General features: G+C 43.0%; 1 protein-coding gene across 3 annotated transcripts in view; it reads right to left on the bottom strand.

Annotated features, from left to right (window-relative positions):
• MNT (MAX network transcriptional repressor) overlaps nt 1-22,346 on the bottom strand; it is a 121,248-nt gene that overhangs the window by 8,872 nt on the left and 90,030 nt on the right. For all 3 annotated transcript variants that reach the window (XM_073616697.1, XM_073616695.1, XM_073616696.1), the window contains one exon: nt 3,169-3,361. In XM_073616697.1, the coding sequence (XP_073472798.1) occupies nt 3,169-3,361 (193 nt within the window). The remainder of the gene's footprint in view (nt 1-3,168; nt 3,362-22,346) is intronic.

Raw genomic sequence — 22,346 nt, forward strand, 5'->3', positions numbered from 1 at the left:
CTGCACTGCACCTGCGGTGTGGGTAAACCGCAACGCATCAGTGTGAAAGCAGCCTTAGGCCCCTTCCACATGATTGGTCTGAACCAACTGGACCCTCCATTCACCTCTATGGCGCGGCAGATGTAAACGAACTTGTGTCCTTTACACCCACCTACCTCCAATCCAATCCGCTAAAAAAAAAAAAAAAAAAAAAAAAAAAAAAAACCAGAAGGGGATCCGTCTCCTTCCATTTGGGCAGATCAGATCAGAGGGCCCATAGAGGAGAGCTGGCTGTGTCCATATATGCTCTGCATATACAGAGTGGACACGGACCTGTCATCCGACCGCTCCGCTTAATGTGGCCAACGACCGGTTACCATGTCGCTTAAGTAGCCCACGACCGGTTACCATGTCGCTTAAGTGGCCCACGCTCCTCAAAAGGTCAGGCACCCTTGTACTATAAGTTCCGACAGCCTTTGCGGCTGCTGGCTTGTAGTTCTCAATGAACGACCAGGGCACTGCTGTTGAGCGCTCTAGGTACTTCATTGAGCTTCCTGTCATAGTATAAAACACTGTCCATATCGGGGGGATGGGCAGAAAGCTACACAAACTGTCTGCAGGGGTGTGGCATTACACCCACGATCTGCTCATCATGGGTGCAATGCTCTGCAGGCTCCTAACAAACAAAATAATTAAAAAAAAAAATAATGAATGCATATTTTTTTACCTGGAAAAAAAAATGTGCATTTATTATATATTTTTTTTTTTTGTAAAGGTGAACTTATCCTTTAAAAGTTTATGCCTAGACATTATTTTATTTATGAAGGGGGGGGGGGGGGATTAGAACATCTGACAAGAAGGAAGATCTAAATAGAATATATTTTTTCAGTTGCATATGGAAAGATTGGTAAACCCAGTCAGCTTTTTATTTCTGTCTCTGTTGCAGATTTTTCCCCGGACTTCCTAGTTAGTGAAACAGTTGTCTCTGTGACAGTAAGCGAGGGAAAACCGTTCTAAAGAAGCCCTGCTAAAAGACAGCAGTAAAACCAAAGGTTTTTATTCTTCCCCATTCTATCCAAAGCTAAAATATACTTCTAGGTTTTACAAACATAGGTTTTACAAACATATTGAAAGACCAAAGTATCTACCTCCTGTAACTTACAAAAGCAGAAGAAACTATCTCTGTAAGAATGCAATATATGCTCATTTGTCACTGTGACTCCCAGTACAAATGGTTCTATTTATGCATGATTGCTGTACCACTCTAAGAACTTGTAGACATGGTGACAAAGCAAATGCACTACTTAAAGAAACCATGTCTGGCAAACTTTATGAACTTATAGTACAACATTGGCACCGATATATGAAAAGTGTGTAATAGGTTCATTCTCTTGTTGCCTAAAACAACTAATCACAGTCTTTGCTCCTCTTTCAAGCTTTGCTGCAAAACCTACAGCTTACAACTGACTAGCTTCTATGTCAAGACTGATGGACATATTTAAAAAGCTGTGGATGTGACATTTACTGGTGGCGAATCATTCACTGTATATTAAAATGCATTCACCAGAACGATTCAACTGCACTTAATGTAACATTCACTGCTTTATAAATATCCTTACTAAAGCACAATTTCACAGATTAGGTAATTTGTGTTTTTAACAGGCTTAGGATCTCAGGCATGCTATGTACACGCCAAAAAATGTCACCAAAGTACATAGGTTGTACGTAGCATGCCCTGTCCCTCTCCCCCTGTTGCTGCTCCCCCTGCTGTTTTTATCAGTAATTCCTGGCTGTCAAAATGACAGTTGGAACTTGCACTATAGCATAGCAGGGACTGCAACCACTGCTATGTAAACACATAGTTTTGAGCAGTGTTTGTAAACATTGTTCAGGATTTCAATTGGGAAACATTGTTACTTTAAAGGAGCTTTTTTGACTATACTTCTCCTATGGATCACAGGAGTGTAGTTCATTCTGCACTCCTGTGATCTGTTTTCAGTCGACAACAGGCTAAAGTCTGTTGTCAGCTGACGGCACAGGCTCCAGGCTCTGATAAGCAGCAGAAGCATGGACCAGCAGCTGGCTTAGCCTCTCAGCTGTGTCGCTGGGAACCTGAGCCTGAGCCAGCCGCTCCATCCCCTCTCCAGCCCAGCACTCCAGTGAGTGCTGCAGGGGCAGAGCAGAATGCCGGCGACGAATAGTCACCACTCTCTGCTCACAGCAGAGGGGAGAACTGAGAGATCAGCGGTGTTTAATCGCTCAGTTCTCAGTGCAGAGGTGGCGAGGGACAGATGCAACATCAGATCGATTCTGCATCCACCTAGATGAGTAGAATGTTTTAGTTTTTTTGTTAACCCATACTTCTCTTTTAATGCCCCCGCTGTCCTTGCTAGTGAAAGTCCCCTTAAATTTTTGTCCTGAGGAAAAGGTGTCGTAGGGAATCCTTTTTGCTTCAGGGTTATACACCACTGTCAGAGAAATACTTCAGAGCAGGCCTAGAGGTGTGGCTGCCTATTGGAGTCACACGGGGACTACAGGCCTGGCTGGCATATTGTGTGTTGGGACGCTATTCTGCAGTGACAATGACAATGCATTGGGAAGCTGTGGTTAGCAATGTCACTTATTTACAGAAAACCCATTGAAGAAGATCAACGGGTGTTTGGTACCACCTCTCAAAAAAAATAAAAAGCTTGCAATGGTATATTTAATGTATAGACACAACTTTTTTTTGCTTTTAGATAAAGCAGGGAAAGTTTAAAATTCAAGTTTATTTCTTACTGGCTGCTTCCCATTGGGGGAGTTTATCCTTAACCTTTTTGTCTTCTGTAGAAGAAAAAAGCTCAACATACACTTCTGAAAAAAGAAAAAAAAAATAGTTTCCTTTTACAGTCACTGATGATGATGATGATTGGCCACGGATATAAATAATAACCACTGATACAAATGATTTTCCTGGAATTTAAACAGCTCAAATTGTATTATTCAGAAACAGACTGTAGGGGGAGCTGAACTCAATCTGATACACGGAGTTAAAGAATGCAACAGTGGTCAGATAAACAACTGTTGTGCTAGCTGTCGATCTTGTGACTGTTAATTTTCTGTAACAATATCAGCCTCCCTCTTTTTTTCTGTAATCTAAAACAAGAAAAAAGGTTAATTGCGTAGATTTGAAGGCCCCATAATGGTTACCTGAGGCTGTGGAGGTTGAGGCCTGGTCATCCTCTGGCTGAACAGTTTGGCGCACAATTCGGTCAATCTCCATGACATCCATCCACTGGCTGAGTTCATTCTTCAAGTCGGCTAATCGCTGCTGTGTAGCAATTTTCTCTCTTGCCAAACGTTCCATTTCATGCTCGTATTCCTTTTCTTTCCTTTTCAAACTCTGAGAAAGAAGGAAAAGATCCTTTAAGTTTCCACTGACTAAGCAGAACTTGCTTTCCTTGGAGAGACTTCATGATTAAAATTCAAGTTCTTAGTCCAGAAAAGCTGGAGTGATATCTCTGACTGGCTAACAAATGTGTGATTTATACACAGCTGAGCATTTCTTTATACAGTATGTACTATAGCAGGGATAGTCAACCTAAGCTATGCTAGGAAGGGCATGCAATATGATTTTTTATCAGCACCTGGAAGACCGTCATGTAGCACGTACACAGGCTCAGACTGGACTGCCAAGGGCCATAGGCTATCATTGACAGCTCACTAGGCTGAACTCATGGCCTACCAACTTTTATAACATTACAGAGAGGCCTGCCGGAGGCACTGATAATGTTAAGGCATAGGCTCTCATCCCTGCAGATGTTATGTTAAGAAGCCCGATTACCCTCTTCCTCCTCCTAATGAAACCACCAGCTGCAGCAAGTATAAAAATAAAACCCCTGTGTTTCTGCAGGAATTGGGTCTGATCTGAGGTTGGAATGTACAGGAATCGGAGCTGATCGTAGGTCTGAATGTACAAGAATCGGGTCTGATCTGAGGTCTGAAGATACAGGAATCAGAGCCAATTGTAGGTCTGGAGGTACAGGAATTGGATCTGATCTGAGGTCAGAAGGTGCAGGAATTGGGTCTGATCTGAAGTCGGAAGGTGCAGGAATTGGGTCTGATCTGAGGTCTGAAGATACAGGAACTAGAGCCGATTGTAGGTCTGAAGGTACAGGATTTGGAGCTGGTGTGAGGTCTGAAGGTGCAGGAATTGGGTTTGATCTGAGGTACGAAGGTGCAAGAATCGGCACTGATCATCGGTCTGAAGGTGCAGGAATTGGGTCTGATCTGAGGTCTGAAGATGCAAGAGTCGGTGCTTATTTTAGGTCTGAAGGTGCAGGAAATGGGTTTGATCTGAGGTCTGAAGGTGTAAGAAATGGGGCTGATTGAAGGTCTGAAGGTGCAGGAATTGGGTCTGATTTGAGGTGCGAAGGTGCAGGAATTGAGGCTCATTTGAAGTCTGAAGGTGCAGTATATGGGGCTTATCTGGGCTCTGAAGATACAGGAATTGGGACTGGTCTGAGATCTGAAGATACAGGAACTGGAGCTGATCTGAGGTCTACGCCAGCGTGCAAGTTGTTTAAAACTCTTTTTACCAATTCATAGATATTGGTGTCATGGAGATAGGAAGAATCTCCCCAAAGGGTTCAAAGATAGAAATAAAAAACCTGACAAAAATGTTAAGTCTCTCCCCACTCAATCCAAAAATTTGAGAGAGTGGTCTCCAGCCAAAAATGTAATAGTCCTTCTCTCACTTCCTGTCCTGGTGATGTGTGGCCATAGGCAGGAAGTAAGGAAGCTCTCTAAGGCCCCTTTCACACACAGATGTCCCTTGTGACCGACTCCACTTGCTCAGCAGGGATCGATCCGTTGATCCACGCTAAGTCGGCGGATGACAGGTCTGTCTCTGCTCACTGTGCAGGGATGGACCTGTCAGATCTTCGCTCTCCTCTATGAGGGAACCAGATGAACACGGACCGCCTGTCCGTTTTCATCCGATTTGCCAGACGGATGGAAAATAGGGTTTCCATCCGTCTGCATTTAGCAGATCGGATATCAGCGGACGTCTCCAATGACATCCATCGCTCCATAGAGGTACATGGAGCGTCCATTCAGGTCCGCCTGAGAAATTGACAGGTGGACCTGAACGGTCCGCATGTGTGAGAAAGGGCCCGAAGGCCTTGTGCCCATGGACGGTGTAAAATCCCAATATGTTCAGGTACCCAGAAGGCACAAGTGCAGCATCCATCCCCAGTTGCCAACAGCCTGTCAAAATCTAGGATAGGTTGAACTATGTAGTGGCTGGACACTACACTTGGCGGTACTAGTGCTTAGGATCCTTGGCATTCAGGGATGTATGCCCAAACACAAGAATTCTACTTTCTGGGTATATACTCCTGGACGAATATGGCCCTTAATGCGAGTACCACGTGGTACAGCATCAAGCCAATGCACCTGTGCCCTCGGGTGCCTGAAAATGCTGGGTTTTATAAGCCGACAGGTCAAACCACCCTTGTGCCTGTAACTTCTTAGGGGCACAGATCAAAATAAAAACACAGACCAAAATAAAAATCATTTTAGTATAGTAGGAGGGGGATAAAACCCCAGAGCACTTTCTTTTGCAGTCTATGTCCCTATTGGCGATATTTCTTGCAATATGTCAACATGATAGGAAAAGAGGGGAAATCTCCTCAAAGACATAACGTGATAAATACCTGCTAACAATAAATATAAACAGAGGTTCTAACCCCTTTTCAGTCTTAACCTAAAAAAGGGTTTTGGCTGAAGTTGATATTTCAGGAGACCTGAAGAGTTTTGTATACGATTGCCTTGGATGCTCAAACCAATAATTATTACAGAGGGTTTTGCACAACCTCACATTTTCGTAAGCAAAGCCACGTGTTTTTCTAGGAAATAGGAGAATGTCATGAGCAAGCCCACTACTGTGTGCATAAGGTTTCTCTTTGGGACAGACTTTTCAGAGAGCAGATTTCAGAACCTAGTCTTTCTAGAACACAACTGAGGCCTGATTTTATTACTATGGTGTTTTCCTAAAATTTTAACTGAACTCCATTACTTTCAGTCTTACACAGTTGTACAGGCATCTCTCTTGTACCGCTTGCTTGCTTACTCAGATTTCACTGTACACTGTGAGCTTCTCCCAGTGTGCATTAGAAACTGCAGCAAGTCAGACAGAGCCGCCTCATATCTCGGTTGAAGAACCTTCAGGATCATCTACTGTAGTTCTTTCCTCCTCAGCCTCCCTGACCCCCCCCCCCATTTGTTCTCTGGATCGCTGTTCTTTCAAAAATGGGAAGCTAAACATCCGAGGATTCTTAGGCAGGCACAGGACCTGTCTGTCTAAGAATGCCCACTCCTCCAGATTAACGCCCTCCCATCAAGACAGTTTGATATTTGTATAACTCCATCCAAGAGCAAGCCCACTGCTTGCATCAGGGCAGAGGGCTCTTGAGTGGAGTACTGAGGCAGGATGCTGTGATGTTTTCAAGATGCCATGTACAGCACACTGCTGACCTCACTTACCAGCCATGATTTGCATGCACTGCATAGAGGGCACAGAGACCCAGTGAAGACATCACTGCGTCCAGAATTACGCATGTTAATTATTAAGTGATCCCACAGGAAAAGTGAAATCCTATTGCAAGAAAAGCAGATCTGGAACACCAGGTGTGCCCAAATATTACCAGAGCCCTGAGGATGCAAAAAATTGCACGACTATTTAAAACAGAATCTAACCAAAACTGAAAAACCATCAGCGCAGTTAAATGCACAATTCAGAACAGCAAAAAAAAAAAAAAAAAAAAAAATGCTCTCAATCTTAAAATTCTACAGCGCACATGAGATTCTGAACATCTTCACAGTCAGTAAGTGAACCAGAACACGTCAACAATCAGCTACTGAATGTTATTCTGTTATCACCTCAGCCAAGTCTCCATTTAACAATGCACTCCAACAGTGACATCTAAATCGACATTATACTTGTACACTGTCTATAATTCCAAGAAATTGCCTCTACAGTCTAAAAGGATTCCCTGGAAATGCTTTTAAATAAATTGAAAATTCCAGTTATAACAGATATAAAAATATCACTTATCTAGCTACACATGGGAAATTGTGAGGCTGCAGATGGGCAATGGTAAGGCTTTATTGATGGGCACTGACCCTTATTTTTCTTCAAAATTCTTTATTTAAAATGTAAGTTTTTTTCCTGAAACTTCCCTCCTAAAATGAAGGTGCATGTTATACGCCTGTGCGTGTTATATGCCGATAAATACGATATATCTATAGAGATATATATATATATACACACACACATATACACACACATCTCTATAGATAGATATAGATATAATACACACACACACACACACACACACACCATAGTTTGTAGACTCTAACTTTCACACAGACTAAATAATATACACGGATTTGGGTTATTTTTTTGCCCGAGAAATATAGTAGACTAACATTTTGGCCTAAATTTATGAAGAAAGATTATTGGTTTGCAAAATGTAATAACAAACTAAGAAAAATATGTTTTTGGTATTTTTTTTGTTAATATAGCAAAAAATAACAATAATACAAACAAAAAAAACCCAGTGGCGATTAAATACCACCAAAAGAAAGCTCTATTTGTGTGAAAAAAATGATATACATTTCATTTGGGTACAGTGTTGCATAGCCAATCAATGGGCAGTTAAAGTAGCGCATTGCTGAATAGCAAAAAAATGGCCTAGTCATGAAGGGGGTAAAACCATCTGGAGGTCAAGTGGTTTAAAAGGGTAACTCCACTTTCGTGGAAAAAAATATATATATAGCATATATAATTGCAACACAAGTCATACTATAATTGAACGTTATAAAAAAAAAATACCTTTCCTTTTCAATCTGCAGCAACTGTAAGTTTCTGAAAATGCAATGCAATATGGCCACCGGAGGTGATCTGTACACAGAGTGTGTACTGAACAAGCCCCAGATATATAATTTCCTGCTTGTGTGATTGGCTCACTGATTTTCCCAGAAGTCTGCACTAACATACAAGTAGATTTCAGGCGATACCTGCAACAAAAATGTAATTTTTGGTGAGATATTTCCAATAGGAACACATCTAAAGGGATGCAGACCCAGCAGCTTTCCTCATTAGTGCCCTGCAGCTGATTGATAATTATGAAACCACTCCCATTAGACTCACTCAGAACAGCGGCACAGAGGAACAAACAGTGATTTCTTCAGAATAACAAAAGGTAGGAATCTGCAACAAAGGTTGTTATAATCTTTTGTAATGTACATAGATCACCCAGATGGGGGTATGTTTTTTTCGCAACAAAAGTGGAGTTACGCTTTAAATGTATTTTTACACAGTGATACTTTCTGCACTGTACAGTATCAATGAAGGCACAGCATTGTCACCCTAAGAAATAATTACAGAACACCAAGTCCCTCTCATAACATAGGGAGAGGTGTTTTGTAGTCAGCATGCAACTTTTAAATTGACAACGTGGAAGTAATTGTTGACTACCTTATGAAGGAAATGGCAGTTTACGTGTCTTAGGCCATTGACTTACCTTTTACTAGATTAGCATGTGGATTTTAAAGTGGCATTAAAGCCTAGTTCTGTTCTGTTTTTTTAACCACTTCCCGCCCGCCCTATAGCGGATTGACGTCCGGGAAGTGGTTGTGTTATCCTGACTGGACGTCATACGACGTCCAGCAGGATAACATGCCGCAGCGCGCCCCCGGGGGCGCGCATCGCGGCGATCGGTGGAGCGGTGTGTCAGTCTGACACACCGCTACACTGATCTTGGTAAAAAGCCTCCGGCGGAGGCTCTTTACCACTTGATCAGCCGTGTCCAATCACGGCTGATCACGCTGTCAATAGGAAGAGCCGTTGATCGGCTCTTCCTCACTCGCGTCTGACAGACGCGAGTAGAGGAGAGCCGATCGGCGGCTCTCCTGGCAGGGGGGGTCTGCGCTGATTGTTTATCAGCGCAGCCCCCCCTCAGATCACCCCACTGGACTACCAGGGATGCCACTAGGACCACCAGGGAAGGGGCAACGTGGATGGCCAGGTATGTACCCCATGGCCATCCACATGTGCCCAATCTGTGCCAATCAGTGCCCACAAATGGGCACTGATTGGCACTATTATGTCCATATGCCCAGATCTGCCCAGCAATGCTCTATCAGTGCCACCTGTCATTGCCCATCTGTGCCACCTGTCATTGCCCATCTGTGCCACCTATCAGTGCCACCTGTCAGTGCCCATCAGTGCCCACATATCAGTGCCCATCAGTGCCACACATCAGTGCCACACATACGTACCCATCAGTACCACCCATATATACCAATCAATGCCACCTACGAGTGCTCATCAGTGCCGCCTATGTGTGCCCATCTGTGCCACCTATGAGTGCCCATCAGTGCCGCATACCAGTGCCACCTATCAGTGCCCATCAGTGCCACCTATCAGTGCCCATCAGTGCCGCCTATCAGTGCCCATCATCAGTGCCCGTTAGTGCCACCTCATCAGTGCCACCTCATTGGTGCCACCTCATCGGTGCCCATCAGTGCCGCCGTATCAGTGCCCATCTGTGCCGCCGTATCAGTGCCCATTATTGAAGGAGAAAGCGTACTTACAAAAAAATGTAACAGAAACAAAGAAAAACTTGTTTTTTTTCGAAATTTTCGGTCTTTTTTTATTTGTTGCGCAAAAAATAAAAACCGCAGAGGTGATCAAATACCACCAAAAGAAAGCTCTATTTGTGGGAACAAAATGATAAAAAATTTGTTTGGGTACAGTGTAGCATGACCGCGCAATTGTCATTCAAATTGCAACAGCGCTGAAAGGTGAAAATTGGGCTGGGCGGGAAGGTGTCTAAGTGCCTGGTACTGAAGTGGTTAAACATGTTATATTTACCTGCTCTGTGTAGTTGTTTTGCACAGAGCAGCTCTGATCCTCTTTTCGCTCCTGGCTCCACCCTTCGAGCAGTGCCCCTACAGAAAGACACTTGCCCTGGGGGCACTGTTGTGTGCTTGCTCCTGAGCCACTGCTCTATGCATCCATAAGACACAGAGCCGTGGCTCGTCCGCTCCCCCCCCCCCTCTCCACATTGGCTCCATACTGGCTGTGATTGACAGCAGAGGGAGCCAATGGGCTCCCACTGCTGTCTCAGCCAATGAGGAGGGAGAGTCCCAGGACAGCCGAGGCTATTATGAACATCGCTGGATCAGAGAGAGCTCAGGTAAGGACTGGGGGAGGGGGGTGCCGCTGCACACAGAAACATTCAGCCTTTAGAACCACTTTAAGTGTTTGTTCCAACTGTACTGATAAAGGTCATATCTTTTGAAAGACATTATTATATATATATATATATATATATATATATATATATATATATATATATATATATATATATATATATTTATATATTGATATTGTATTTTTATTGTTTATTTTCCACTTTTGTATTTGTTAACCACTTCCGGACCGCCGCACACCGATGTACGTCCAAAGTTTGTCAGCCGATATCGTTGTTATGGCAGCAGCTAGCTGCCATAACCCCAGTATCCCCGTTTTCATGCGGCGGCGGCTTTCTGATAAAAGTGGTCCCTGCGGCGGATTCGCCGCAAGATCACTTTTATCGGTGGCGGGAGAGGGGCCCCCCCTCCCGCCACGATCCAGGTGCCCACCGCCGCTTACCGGAGCCGTCGGTAGCGGCGGAGGCAATCGCGTTCATCTCCCTTCTGTGCCTGGAGACGAGTGAGGCTAAGATGGCGCCCACTCGTCTCCATGACACTGCTGGGCGGAAGCGACGTCAAAACGTCACTTCCACCAACACCTCTTAAAAGGCATATTTTTTTTTAAATGACCTTTTTTTTTTTTTTAATTGAATTTTAGTGTAAATATGAGATCTGAGGTCCTGTCATGCTTTTTTCTATTAAGGGATGTTTACAGTTCTTGTAATAGGAATAAAAGTGACAATTTAAAAAAAAATAGTGTAAAAATAAATAAAATAATGTAAAATAAATAATAAAAATTAAAACCCCCGTCCGGACGAGCTCGCGCGCAGAAGCGAATGCATACACCAGTAGCGCCCGCATATGAAAACGGTGGTCAAACCACACGTGAGGTATCGCTGTGACCAGTAGAGCGAGAGCAATCATTCTAGCCCTAGACCTCCTCTGTAACGTAAAACATGCAACCTGTAGAATTTTTTAAACGTCGCCTATGGAGATTTTTGAGGGTAAAAGTTTGACGCCATTCCACGAGCGGGCGCAATTTTGAAGCGTGACATGTTGGGTATCAATTTACTTGGCGTAACATTGTATTTCACAATATTAAAAAAAATTGGGCAAACTTTACTGATGTCTTATTATTTTATTAAAAAAGTGAATTTTTTCCAAAAAAAGTGCGCTTATAAGAACGCTGCGTAAATACGGTGCAAAAAAAAGTATTGCAATGACCACCATTTTATTTTCTAGGGTGTTAGAGAAAAAACATATATAATGTTTGGGGGTTCTAAGTAATTTTCTAGCAAAAAAACCTGTTTTAAACATGTAAACACCTAAAATCCAAAACGAGGCTGGTCCTTAAGTGGTTAATGTTTAACAGGTTTGAATTGGTACCGCTGCATGGTTTATCTGGAGATAGATGCAGTGGGGGTTTCTAAGGTTTTGCTCCCCCCCCCCTTTTTTTTTTTTAACTCCTTCCTAGAGCGCTTTTGTCTTTCCCTGGGAGTTGCAAGCCCATTTTTACCATGCAGTCCTTGGGTTGTCACTTGGATGGTTTCACCTATGGGGTCTCCTTCCACTGCAGAGGACAGATGGGCTTGGCATCACCGACAGCTTCCGGTTCCAGAGACTGTTTTTGCATCTTGGCCAGGTCCCCTTTGACCTTGTGACGCGGCTGCGTGCGTTTGGCATTGCGCTCGCCCTGAGACTTGGGATCTGGTGGAACAGATGTGAAGTGGCTACCTGGTGGCCCCGTTCTATCCCTGGCCTGTATGTCATTTTCATCGGCCATGTCGTTTAGGCGACGGCACTTGTTGCCTCCCCCTTTGCATTATGCTCTGAGACAAGCCCATTGGGCTGATTTCAGCCATGGTGATGCTAGAGGGGCGGGCTTGTCAAGCACCTGGGTTTTATTAGCCCAGGGCTTGACTTGGTTACTATCCATCTGCAGCTGGGAGTGGACGGTACATGTGTGGCTCCAGCCTTGATCACAGATATCCATTAGGTATGGTCTTTTTTAATTTGTCATGTATTGATTTCTGGACTTTTTTGCCTGGAAATTTTTTTATTCATATGCACACCTGTATTGTTTGCATGATTTCTTTTGGTGCAGTGGGTCTTATTGACTCAGTGATACCAACATCCCTCACTATGGGCTGACAGCCTAATAGCTGCACACATCAGCACTCACTAAGTATGTTTCATTTTGTGTGGCACAAAGTCTCCATCATCAAACAGCACTACTCACTTTATTTTCACAATAGACACCCTTTTTGTCGTTTTAGGCCCCTTTCACACAGCAAGCCCACTCGGATCCACTTGTCGGTTTTTTTCAGGCGGAACTGAGTGGGCCATCCATTGACTACTTATGTGGAGACGGATGTCAGCGGAGATGTGTCCGCTTACACCCATCTGCCATCCGATCTGCTAAAATCAAACGTATGGCGATACGTTCTCCATCCGTCTTGGCGGATCAGATGAGATCTGATGAAAATGGACATGCTGTCCGTTTTCATCCAATCCCTCCATAGGAATCAGTGACGCTCTGAGAGGCCCCTACCCGCTCGGTGAGCAGAGACGGACCTGTCATCAATGGAGCGATCTCCTGCTGAGCTGGTGGACTCCGCTGAGCGGATCCGCCTCGTGTGGAAGAGGCCTTAGAGCCTAAGCACAGCATATTTGTCTTACTTTAGTGATATATAATTGCACCAGCAATCAATTGGTTTGTTTGTACATTCACCAGGTCATTTTTGATGTGACAGTTTGGAGTTTTTGTCTTTTCATTGTGATCTGTTGGGACGCCTGGAGATCCACATATTGGGCACCTGTTCTTTCCATCTTCCCCACATCTCTACAACTCCCGGGTAGAGTTTGATGTGCATCTGGGATGGGCCCCCTCCTGGCCGGTTACACATTTGGAAGTTTTAGTTATTGATTTTAATTATATTATTTTATCTGTGTGAAGGCATTTGGACAGATTTCACAATTATGTAAGTTTGGGATGGGGAAGTTTTTTTTATATACCTTTTAACCTCTCATGTGCTTTCTATCTTCAGATATCCCTGTGTGCTTCTCCTGAGGAAGTGAGTTCTTATCTCAGGAAACATGGAGAGAATTTAAGCACAGACCATCTTGATTGATGGACAGCATCAGCTCAGTTGTCATATGTATATGTCAGGTCTTTTCAAACTTGAAGGTTTTTGAATGCCATTTGATGATGCTTTTTCACTGTTGGTATACATGTATAATATGTGTTTTATAATATATGTATTTTTTTCATGTAATACATTTTTTTATACTTTACCTTGGTGTTGCGGCTCGATAAAAGTCCCATGGGTTATAGATAGTTGCAGTGTATATACTAATCGGGACTGAGACACAACCGGTACCCATTTCATACCGGCGTCCGTTTGTATAATATATACATTAAAGCCCCCCCCCCATTTTATAATTGGATAGAGCAGGTAAAGGATCCTATCAGGCTGTCTGTGTCTTCCTGTGGAATCAGGATATGTATGATAATCTTTCCAATGGGGAAACATTTAAATAAGGGGTCACAACTTGGATGTTTTATTGTGGTCCATACTCTTCCCCCCCAATTCATATATATATATATATATATATATATATATATATATATATATATATATATATATATATATATATATATATACACTGTATATAGGTGTCAAGGGGACAGGAAGGTTCAAAGACAGAAATAACCTGACACAAACAAGTCTCTCCTCACTTAATCCAAAAATTTTAAAAAGTGGTCTCTTGCCAAAAATGTAATAGTTCTTCTCTAACTTCCTGTCCAGGTGATGTGTGGTCATAGGTAGGAAGTAAGGATGATCTTGGAGGCCTCATGCATCAATCAACTCACAAGAATTCTGACAAGTAGTTTCTGCATTGTCAAGCAGAACTAACAAAACCCTTTCAATAGTATAATTAACAAACCAAAAATGAGCAAATAACGAGGACAAGTTTACTGTTCGGGCTTATAAACAAATTACAACAAACCTGGGAGTTTCACTTCCAAGAAAAAATGTCATGTGACACAGTTTCTGGAAATGACGCAGCATTGTCGTGCTAATCCCAGAAGCAAGGTTAAAGTTCAAGCCTGAAGTAAAAGGTCTTCACCGCAGCGTTCAAAATTTTATTTCTGCTGCAAGCCACGGCGGAATGTTGCCTTTAAGAAACATCCACCCCCCCTCCCTGTCTCCACAGTGGGGACAGACACACGTGTCAGCAAACACGTCATACTTCCCCTTCACAACTCCCCAGCCCTCCCTCCACCTTCTTCTCTTTTTTTGCCGGGAAATTAACTGGACTGGTGCCAACGTTGAAATCCGCCCCCTGCCAGCGTGCATGCCATTTAAGGCTTACACAAACAGCCTGCCAGCAGCTTTCCTCCATGTGCTCAGAACAGCGTGCTGTCTGGGGACGGGAAGATGTGCACACAGACACAGCCTCCTTGGGATTGCCGCTACAGCAGACATGATCAGTCCAACACTGACAGGTGCCCAAGTTTTCCGGGACAGTTTCAGGTTGTACAAATTTGTCCCTGGAACATTTTGAACACTTTCACAATAACAGCATATAACTCAGAATTCCACAGTCATTTCTTACTATATATTATGATGAGATTTGGCTAAGTGCATATTTGTCAGAGAAGGGAGTAACATTTAAAGGAAAATTATATTACTTCATAAGAGGACAGTAGGATTTGGGGTTTCAAGCAGTGATGGATTATAAATGGGAGAACAAGTGGCTGGGGGGGTTCATTGAGATGCTACAAAATTTCTGCCCCTTTCATAGGACAGAACAAATACCTGTCTGGGGCTCTAAGACCCTTAGGAGCCCATCGGGATGCTACAAAAGTTCTGAAATTCTTATAGGGCAGAACAGGTGGCTCTCTAGGGTCTCAGACACCAGAGAAATCTATGGGGATCCTAACAAATTCTGCACTTTTCATGCGACAGAATAAATGCCTATCTGGTTGGTAAGAGGGGCCTTGAGAGGATTAGGGTGCATTCACACCTGCACATGCATAAACACGGTAATTACATGCAACAACATGCATAAGTGCTTCTGTGCAAGAGTGGGCGTGATTAGTAGTGGGAGCCGGCAGCTGATTTCAATAAGTCTGCCTCTCGCAGCTAATCGCGTATATTTACCATGCGGGTGCATTTACAAGTGTGAATTCATCCTAATCCTCTCAAGGTCCCTCGTACCAACATATGATTAACTTTATATACCAAGATATTTTTTCAAAATCCAGATAACATTGGGGTACAAAGTTTGTGTATGTGGAAATGGAAACACCCCCTACAGTGAAAATTTCTTTAACCTCTCTAGGAACAGCTATGGAGGTGGACTGCTAAATCCTCCCTGTGCTTTGAGTCGGCTTGTTTATACAATCTACTTTATTTAAAACCCTTTTTGATTCTATTAGCTGACATAATAAAGTAATATGATATAATGTTCAAAAAGCCTGTAATAAACAGTTTATGAATGTACATATATGTTTTATTACAGTACCATTTATTTTAGATTTGATTTATGAGCTGATTTATAGGCAATCAATGTTTTTAAGCTGTTGGAGCTTAAAGTGACCCTGTGGAAAACACTAATGCAGAATGCAGGACAAGTGGCAACCCTAAGCACAGATGATGACACCTCACTGACACGTCCCCCCTGAGTCACAGTGACAGTCTCTCCCAGGTGATCCCTTCACTCCACTCCAAACAGACAGTCCCACTCCCGGCTTGCCTTGCTCTTGTCCCATAGACCAGCACAAGAGGCTCCGGCCACTCCGCCCCCTTGCACCATGACATCACACGACACGCTCACGCACCGCCTCTGCCAGACCTGCACTCCACCAGCGCTGCCCCAATACATTATAGTAGGCACACAGATGGTCTCAGCATGTGCAGTTACGAGCTGAGCGTCACAGCCATATTTTTTACTGGCAACCTTTGCCTTTTACTGGCAGGAGGAAAGTGTCCAATTTTTTTACTGGCTGTCAGTAAAAATACTGACGGTTGGCAACACTGCCCAAGTGGGTTAAGGCAGTGCTGGAAAATAATGGTGGCCACACAAAATATTGACACTTTGGGCCCAATTTGGACATTTTGTTGCCAGCGGTTTAGACATTAATGGCTGTGTGTTGAGTTATTTTGAGGGGACAGAAAATTTACAGTTATACAAGCTGTACACTCACTACTTTACATTGTAGCAAAGTTTCATTTCTTCAGTGTTGTCACATGAAAAGATATAACAAAATATTTACAAAAATGTGAGGGGTGTACTCACTTTTGTGAGATACAGTGTGTGTGTGTATATATATATATATATATATATATATATATATATAAAAAAATGGGTATGGGCTTTACCACGATGAAGCATTTAAAGTGCTTCTGGATTCTATGTTAACAGAGAGGTATCTAAACACGGTCACAGAATCTCAGAAGTTTACATTACTTTAAACTGGTGGGAGAGGCCACGTGACTGAAACAATGACATAGCCCTGCAGCTTTGGGTGCAGCCTTAATGCTTTTGCTAAGCAGTAATGCATATTAATCCATTTGGGACCCTTTTTGTTTATCTGTGTATACAAGACTTAAAGTGATACTAAAGTCTTTTTTTTTTTTTTTGCTAAAAATAACAAACATCATACTTGCCTGCACTGTTGCAGTGGATTTGTGCAGAGCAGCCCAGATCCTCCTCTTCTCGGCTCCCTCTTCGGTGCTCCTGGCCCCTCCCTCCTGTTGAGTACCCCCACAGCAAGAAGCTTGCTATGGGGGCACCCGAGCTGCAGGTCCCCGTGTCCATTCAGACACAGAGCCATGGCCCGGCCCTGCCCCCTCTTTTTCTTCCCATTGGCTTACTGACTTTGTCAGCAACAGGAGCAAATGGCGTTTCCTTGCTGTCTCAGCCAATGAGGGAGAGTCCCGGGCAGCCGAGACTCACGTGCCACATCGCTGGATCAAGATGGACTCAGGTAAGTGTTAAGGGGGCTGCTGCACACAGAAGGCTTTTTATCTTAATGCATAGAATGCATTATGATAAAAAAAAAAAAAAAAACCCTTCTGCCTTTGCAACTCCTTTAAAGTGTCAGTAAACCCATTTTTGTGTATGATTTTTAAAAGTATGAAGTAGGTAGCACTTCCACCTGGCAGCACAAGAGTCGTCAGTTGCAATCCAAACCTCGGCACTACCTGCCTAGTTTGCAGCGCGTGCATGCCTGGTGGCTCTTAAAGGCCCGACATGCCCATACGGGATTTTGCGCACTCGTGCCACTTTGCCGACGTATGTCGGCGTGAGCCGGTCGGCAACTGGTTAAGCTGGCTATACATTATACAATTTTCTTATCCAATATCCTTTAGATTTACCTTCGACTATGTTACGCAAGGGCCTGTCTGATTGCGTACAAATTGAAAGTGTTTAGGTTTGACCTCATATGTAGTTTTGGTAAATCTAAAATTGTACAAGAAAGTTGTATAATGTATGGCAAGCCTTAATCCCAGCAGGCAAATTACATTACAGCTGCACTCAAAACAAAAACAAAACAAAAAAATGAAGAAAATGAAATATAAATCTAAAAGCAAAATTATTAATAAATTTGCGTCATGTGGGGTGGCTCTAGCAGGGATGATTGATGGAGGCTCTTCTAGCTGCTCCATAGGACACAGTATGCAGAGGTTTGCTGGGCCGCTTCCAAAGGATGATTGGAAGCAGCTCCTCCAGGGGGCCTCTCTGACTTCCTGAAGTGAGATCTGCAGATTGCGTCAGAGGTTTCCCTGATTGCTCCGCCCGCCGATCGCACAGTGTTATGACCATGATATATAGAAGCACAAAAAAAAGTGTGGATAGATAGATAGATAGATAGATAGATAGATAGATAGATAGATAGATAGATAGATAGATAGATAGATAGATAGATAGATAGATAGATAGATAGATAGATAGATAGATAGATATCTCTATATATATTTTTGTATCTACAGACATTTGGTTATCAGTTGGTTATTTAAGTCTATTACCGTACGATACATATGAGCTGGTTGAAATGGGTTTAAGGACACTGGCACATGGCAGAGAATAAGTGGTTCCAATCATTACCAAGTTGGGGTAATGCCAAGAGGAGGTCTATACCTACCGAGAAAACAGATGTTGGCAGAGGTGGTTTGTGAGGACTATTGAATTCTGGGTGCTCCTGGAGGGATATATTGTCAAAAGTAATGCGCTGGAAGCTTCTGCTATCTGCTACAGCTTGGAGTTTATTTCATTAGTGTTTTCCACAGGGTCACTTTAAGCTCCAACAGCTTAATAACATTGATTGCCTATAAATCATCTAATAAATCAAATCTAAAATAAATGGTACTGTAATAAAGCATATATGTACATTCATAAACTGTTTATTACAGGCTTTTTGAACATTATATCATATTACTTTATTGTGTCAGCTAATGAAATCAAAAAGGGTTTTAAATAAAGTAGATTGTATAAACAAGCCGACTCAAAGCACAGGGCCTGTCTGCATTCCGAACACTGCGGCATGCCAAGCAGCCCGTTAGCTGGCAGTACTAATCCAGCCGCCACGTGATCGCTCCTCATTGCACTGTTTTGTAACCTATATTTTTGCTGGAGTAATTAGGGTAATCTGGTCTGTACTCGGGGGGATTTATCAAACTTGTTATAACATGCAATATCTGGCAATCGACCTATGATCTATCTGACCCCCTTCTCTAAAACCACACACAAGCCAAATGTATTAAATACACCACACTTTTCTCTCGGTTTACAGGAAGAACATGGGATACAGCAAGTATTAAAAAATCTTGTATTTCCTTTTGTATTCCTTAAACAAGATTAATTCCCAACACAATAGAAATATAAAACATTCCAAAAAAACACCAGAATTATAGGTTTGTAATCGGATTGGGAAACTCTATTTTGGATATAAATGACGTGTAATTCTGGGTTCTATTCACAGATTTTTCTAAAAACCCCATCATACTTTTTTTTGGGGGGGGGGGATTTCCCTTCACATCTGGTCCTAGAGATACAACAGAAAGTGTGAGGAAATCTCTACAAATTGAGAGGAATCCCCCTCTTTAGACAGTTCTCACTGGACCACGTGTCCCCTTTGGGGGACAAACCTTCACTTCTTGTTCTGGAGACAACTGAAAAGTTTTGGGTTTCAGGACTATAATAGGAAGGGTAAATCTACCTAGAGGGCACACAGACAATAACAAAAAATGTCGCTCATTAATAACAGGGCTGAACGAAAGAAATCAAATAGATTCTTCCTCAATGATAAACAGTGTGGATGAAGGAATCTCTTCTGCCAGCATTCAGCATCTGGTGGGAATTGCGGCTGCCAGACCTGAAGAGTGACCATATCAGACTGGGTGAAGTTACTGTCTGCTCGACAATTTTACACTTAGTTCCTTCTAAAATACTCGATGAAAGAATCCACAACTTAAATGTGGCAGATTCACCAGGAATTAGCCAAAGTTTGAGCCATGTACGGCCAAGCTTAACCACTTCATCCACGAAACAGGCCATTTTTTGTAATACAGCACTGCGTTAGTTTACCTGACAATTGTGCGGTCGTGCGATGCTGTACCCAAATAAAATGTATGTTCTTTTTTTCCCCACAAATAGAGCTTTCTTTTAGTGGTATTTGATCAACTTTGCGTTTTTTATTTTTTTCGCTATGGACAAAAAAAGACTGATTTTGAAAAAAAATTAAAATATAAAATTATTAAATTTTACTTTCTGCTATAAAACATACCAACAAATTAAAAAAAAAAATCTAAATTTCTTCATAAATTTAGGCCAATATGTATTCTGCTACCTATTTTTGGTAAAAAACAAAACAAACAAACCAATAAGCATATATTGATTGGTTTGCACAAAAGTTATAGCGTCTACAAAATAGGGGTAAGATTTATGGCATTTTTATTTTTCAAGTAATGGCGGTAATCAGTGATTTTTAGCGGGACTGCTACATTGCAGTGGACAGATCTGACACCTAACTGACATTTTTGAAACTTTTTTGTTTTGGGAACCAGTGACATTATTACAGTGATCAGTGCTAAAAATATGCACTGACATTGTACTAATGATGCTGGCAGGGAAGGGGTTAACATCAGGGGCGATCAAGGGGTTAAATGTGTTCCCTCAGTGGGTTTCTACACTATTAGATTTTCTGCATAATCTGCATAAAATCTCATAGTGTGTATGGGGCCTAACTGTGTAGGGGGATGGGCTGCCTGGGACAACACACAGATCTGTCTTCCTGCATAGCAGAAAGACAGGATCCCCGTGTCATCCCCTGACAGAACACAGATCTGCCTTGTTTACTATGGCAGATCCCCGTTCTGTCTCTGCAGGGAACGATCGCGGGTGGCTGGCGGACATAGAGTCCACTGGACCCACTGATTGGCTCCCCCCGATGGCCAATGGGTGCACACACGCACCCACAGAACCCTGTGCACGAACCAACGTACACCTACGGCGATTTGCGCAGCCGAGCCAACCGGCGACAGTATAACTGCAGTGGCTGGTCTGCAAGAGGTCCAATGTAATATAATGTGGTGCTTAACCTTTTGAAGAGGGAGGGCTATGTGAGTGATTTGGTAACTTGTTGTGGGCCACAATTAAATGTTTCAGAATTTAATTTTTTTTTATTTTGAATAGCATAATGAAGATTTTACAGTGGTTGTATACCCTTTACAACTAGTTTTTACTACAGGCGAGCCTATAATTAGGCTTACCTGCTGCTACACTGGATATTTCCTATCCAGTTTAGGAGATATCCCCTGTATTTGCATGTGCCGACGTCATCAGCACATGTGCACTTAAGCAAAGGCACGTGCGTGCCATTGCTTCAGTTGGACTGTGCCGTTACCGGCGGCTCCCGCGCGCATGCTCCGGCCAATCACAGCGCCGGAACCGCGATACCCCCAAGTAACCCCCAGGAGAGATGTCGGCCGCCAGAGCAGTGAACCAGGACCAATGCGGGGGCTTCGATCTCAGTTCAGTAATTCATAACGAGCTAGTATGCTATGAGTACTAGCTCATTATGCCTTTGTCTTGCAGATTTTTTTTTTTTTTTTTAGGCTTTACAACCACTTTAAACAATCAGGATCATCATTTTCCATGGGACCAATCCCCATCGGATGTTTACTCGCTGTTTAATCACAAAAAGTAAGAGTGGATGACACGAGTGAACACCGACTTTGTTTACTTTTTACAACAGCACAGAGACAATGTTCATAGGTGTAGTAAAAGCTTATCTCAATCATGGGGTTTTACCGCCCCAAATCACAAATGTTAATTAACCCCTAATGACCTGAGCCCCCAATAAGGCTGCTTTCACACTGATGCGCTGTGGTTTACCTTCACTTTGCCTAAAGCCCCGTACACATGGGCCGAATGACATCAGCCGGTTCAATAAAAACCGTCCGGCATTTGACATGTGAGTATGTCAGCCGGTCCGACAAAAGCCGGACATTTTATAAAGCTATTATTAGTCATGTTTTATTAAACAAAAACACTGGCTTTGCACACACACAAATAAATTTATTTTTAAATTGTTTCTTGGCATTTCATAGCACGTTTACTGATGCATGTCACAAATGCACAGCAGCCTGTAGCCGAGGACAAGGAACTTGTCCAGCACTGTAACCTGTTTAACTGTCATGTTAGCACTCGTGAACAAAACTCCTTTATCGTTAATCTTTAAATTATTTTTAACTTGTCCAATCTGACATATCTAACTGTACAATAGTTCAGTTTGTGATTTCATCCCAACACGGATTCTACTTTCCATCAACCCCTTCCCAAGTGTACGCAGATATGCGGCCTCGGCTTTAGGAGGTTATACTGGGATGATGCCCGCAGCTGCACCGTTTTTTAGAGCGGGCGATCGGCTATCCAGGGATAACAACTGATGCGGCTAAAAGCCGCTCGATTGTTATCCTGGAGGAGTGGGAGGGGACATCCTCCCGCCGCTCCTACCGGGCCTCCCGTCCCACCGGGAGACCTGATCCTCGATCCGCCACTTCCGGCGGCTAGAGACAGACTGGCACGAAGCCGAAGACGGCTTCATTCCAGTC

Source organism: Aquarana catesbeiana, linkage group LG02 (genome assembly GCF_042186555.1).
Source record: "Aquarana catesbeiana isolate 2022-GZ linkage group LG02, ASM4218655v1, whole genome shotgun sequence".
NCBI lineage: Eukaryota > Metazoa > Chordata > Amphibia > Anura > Ranidae > Aquarana > Aquarana catesbeiana.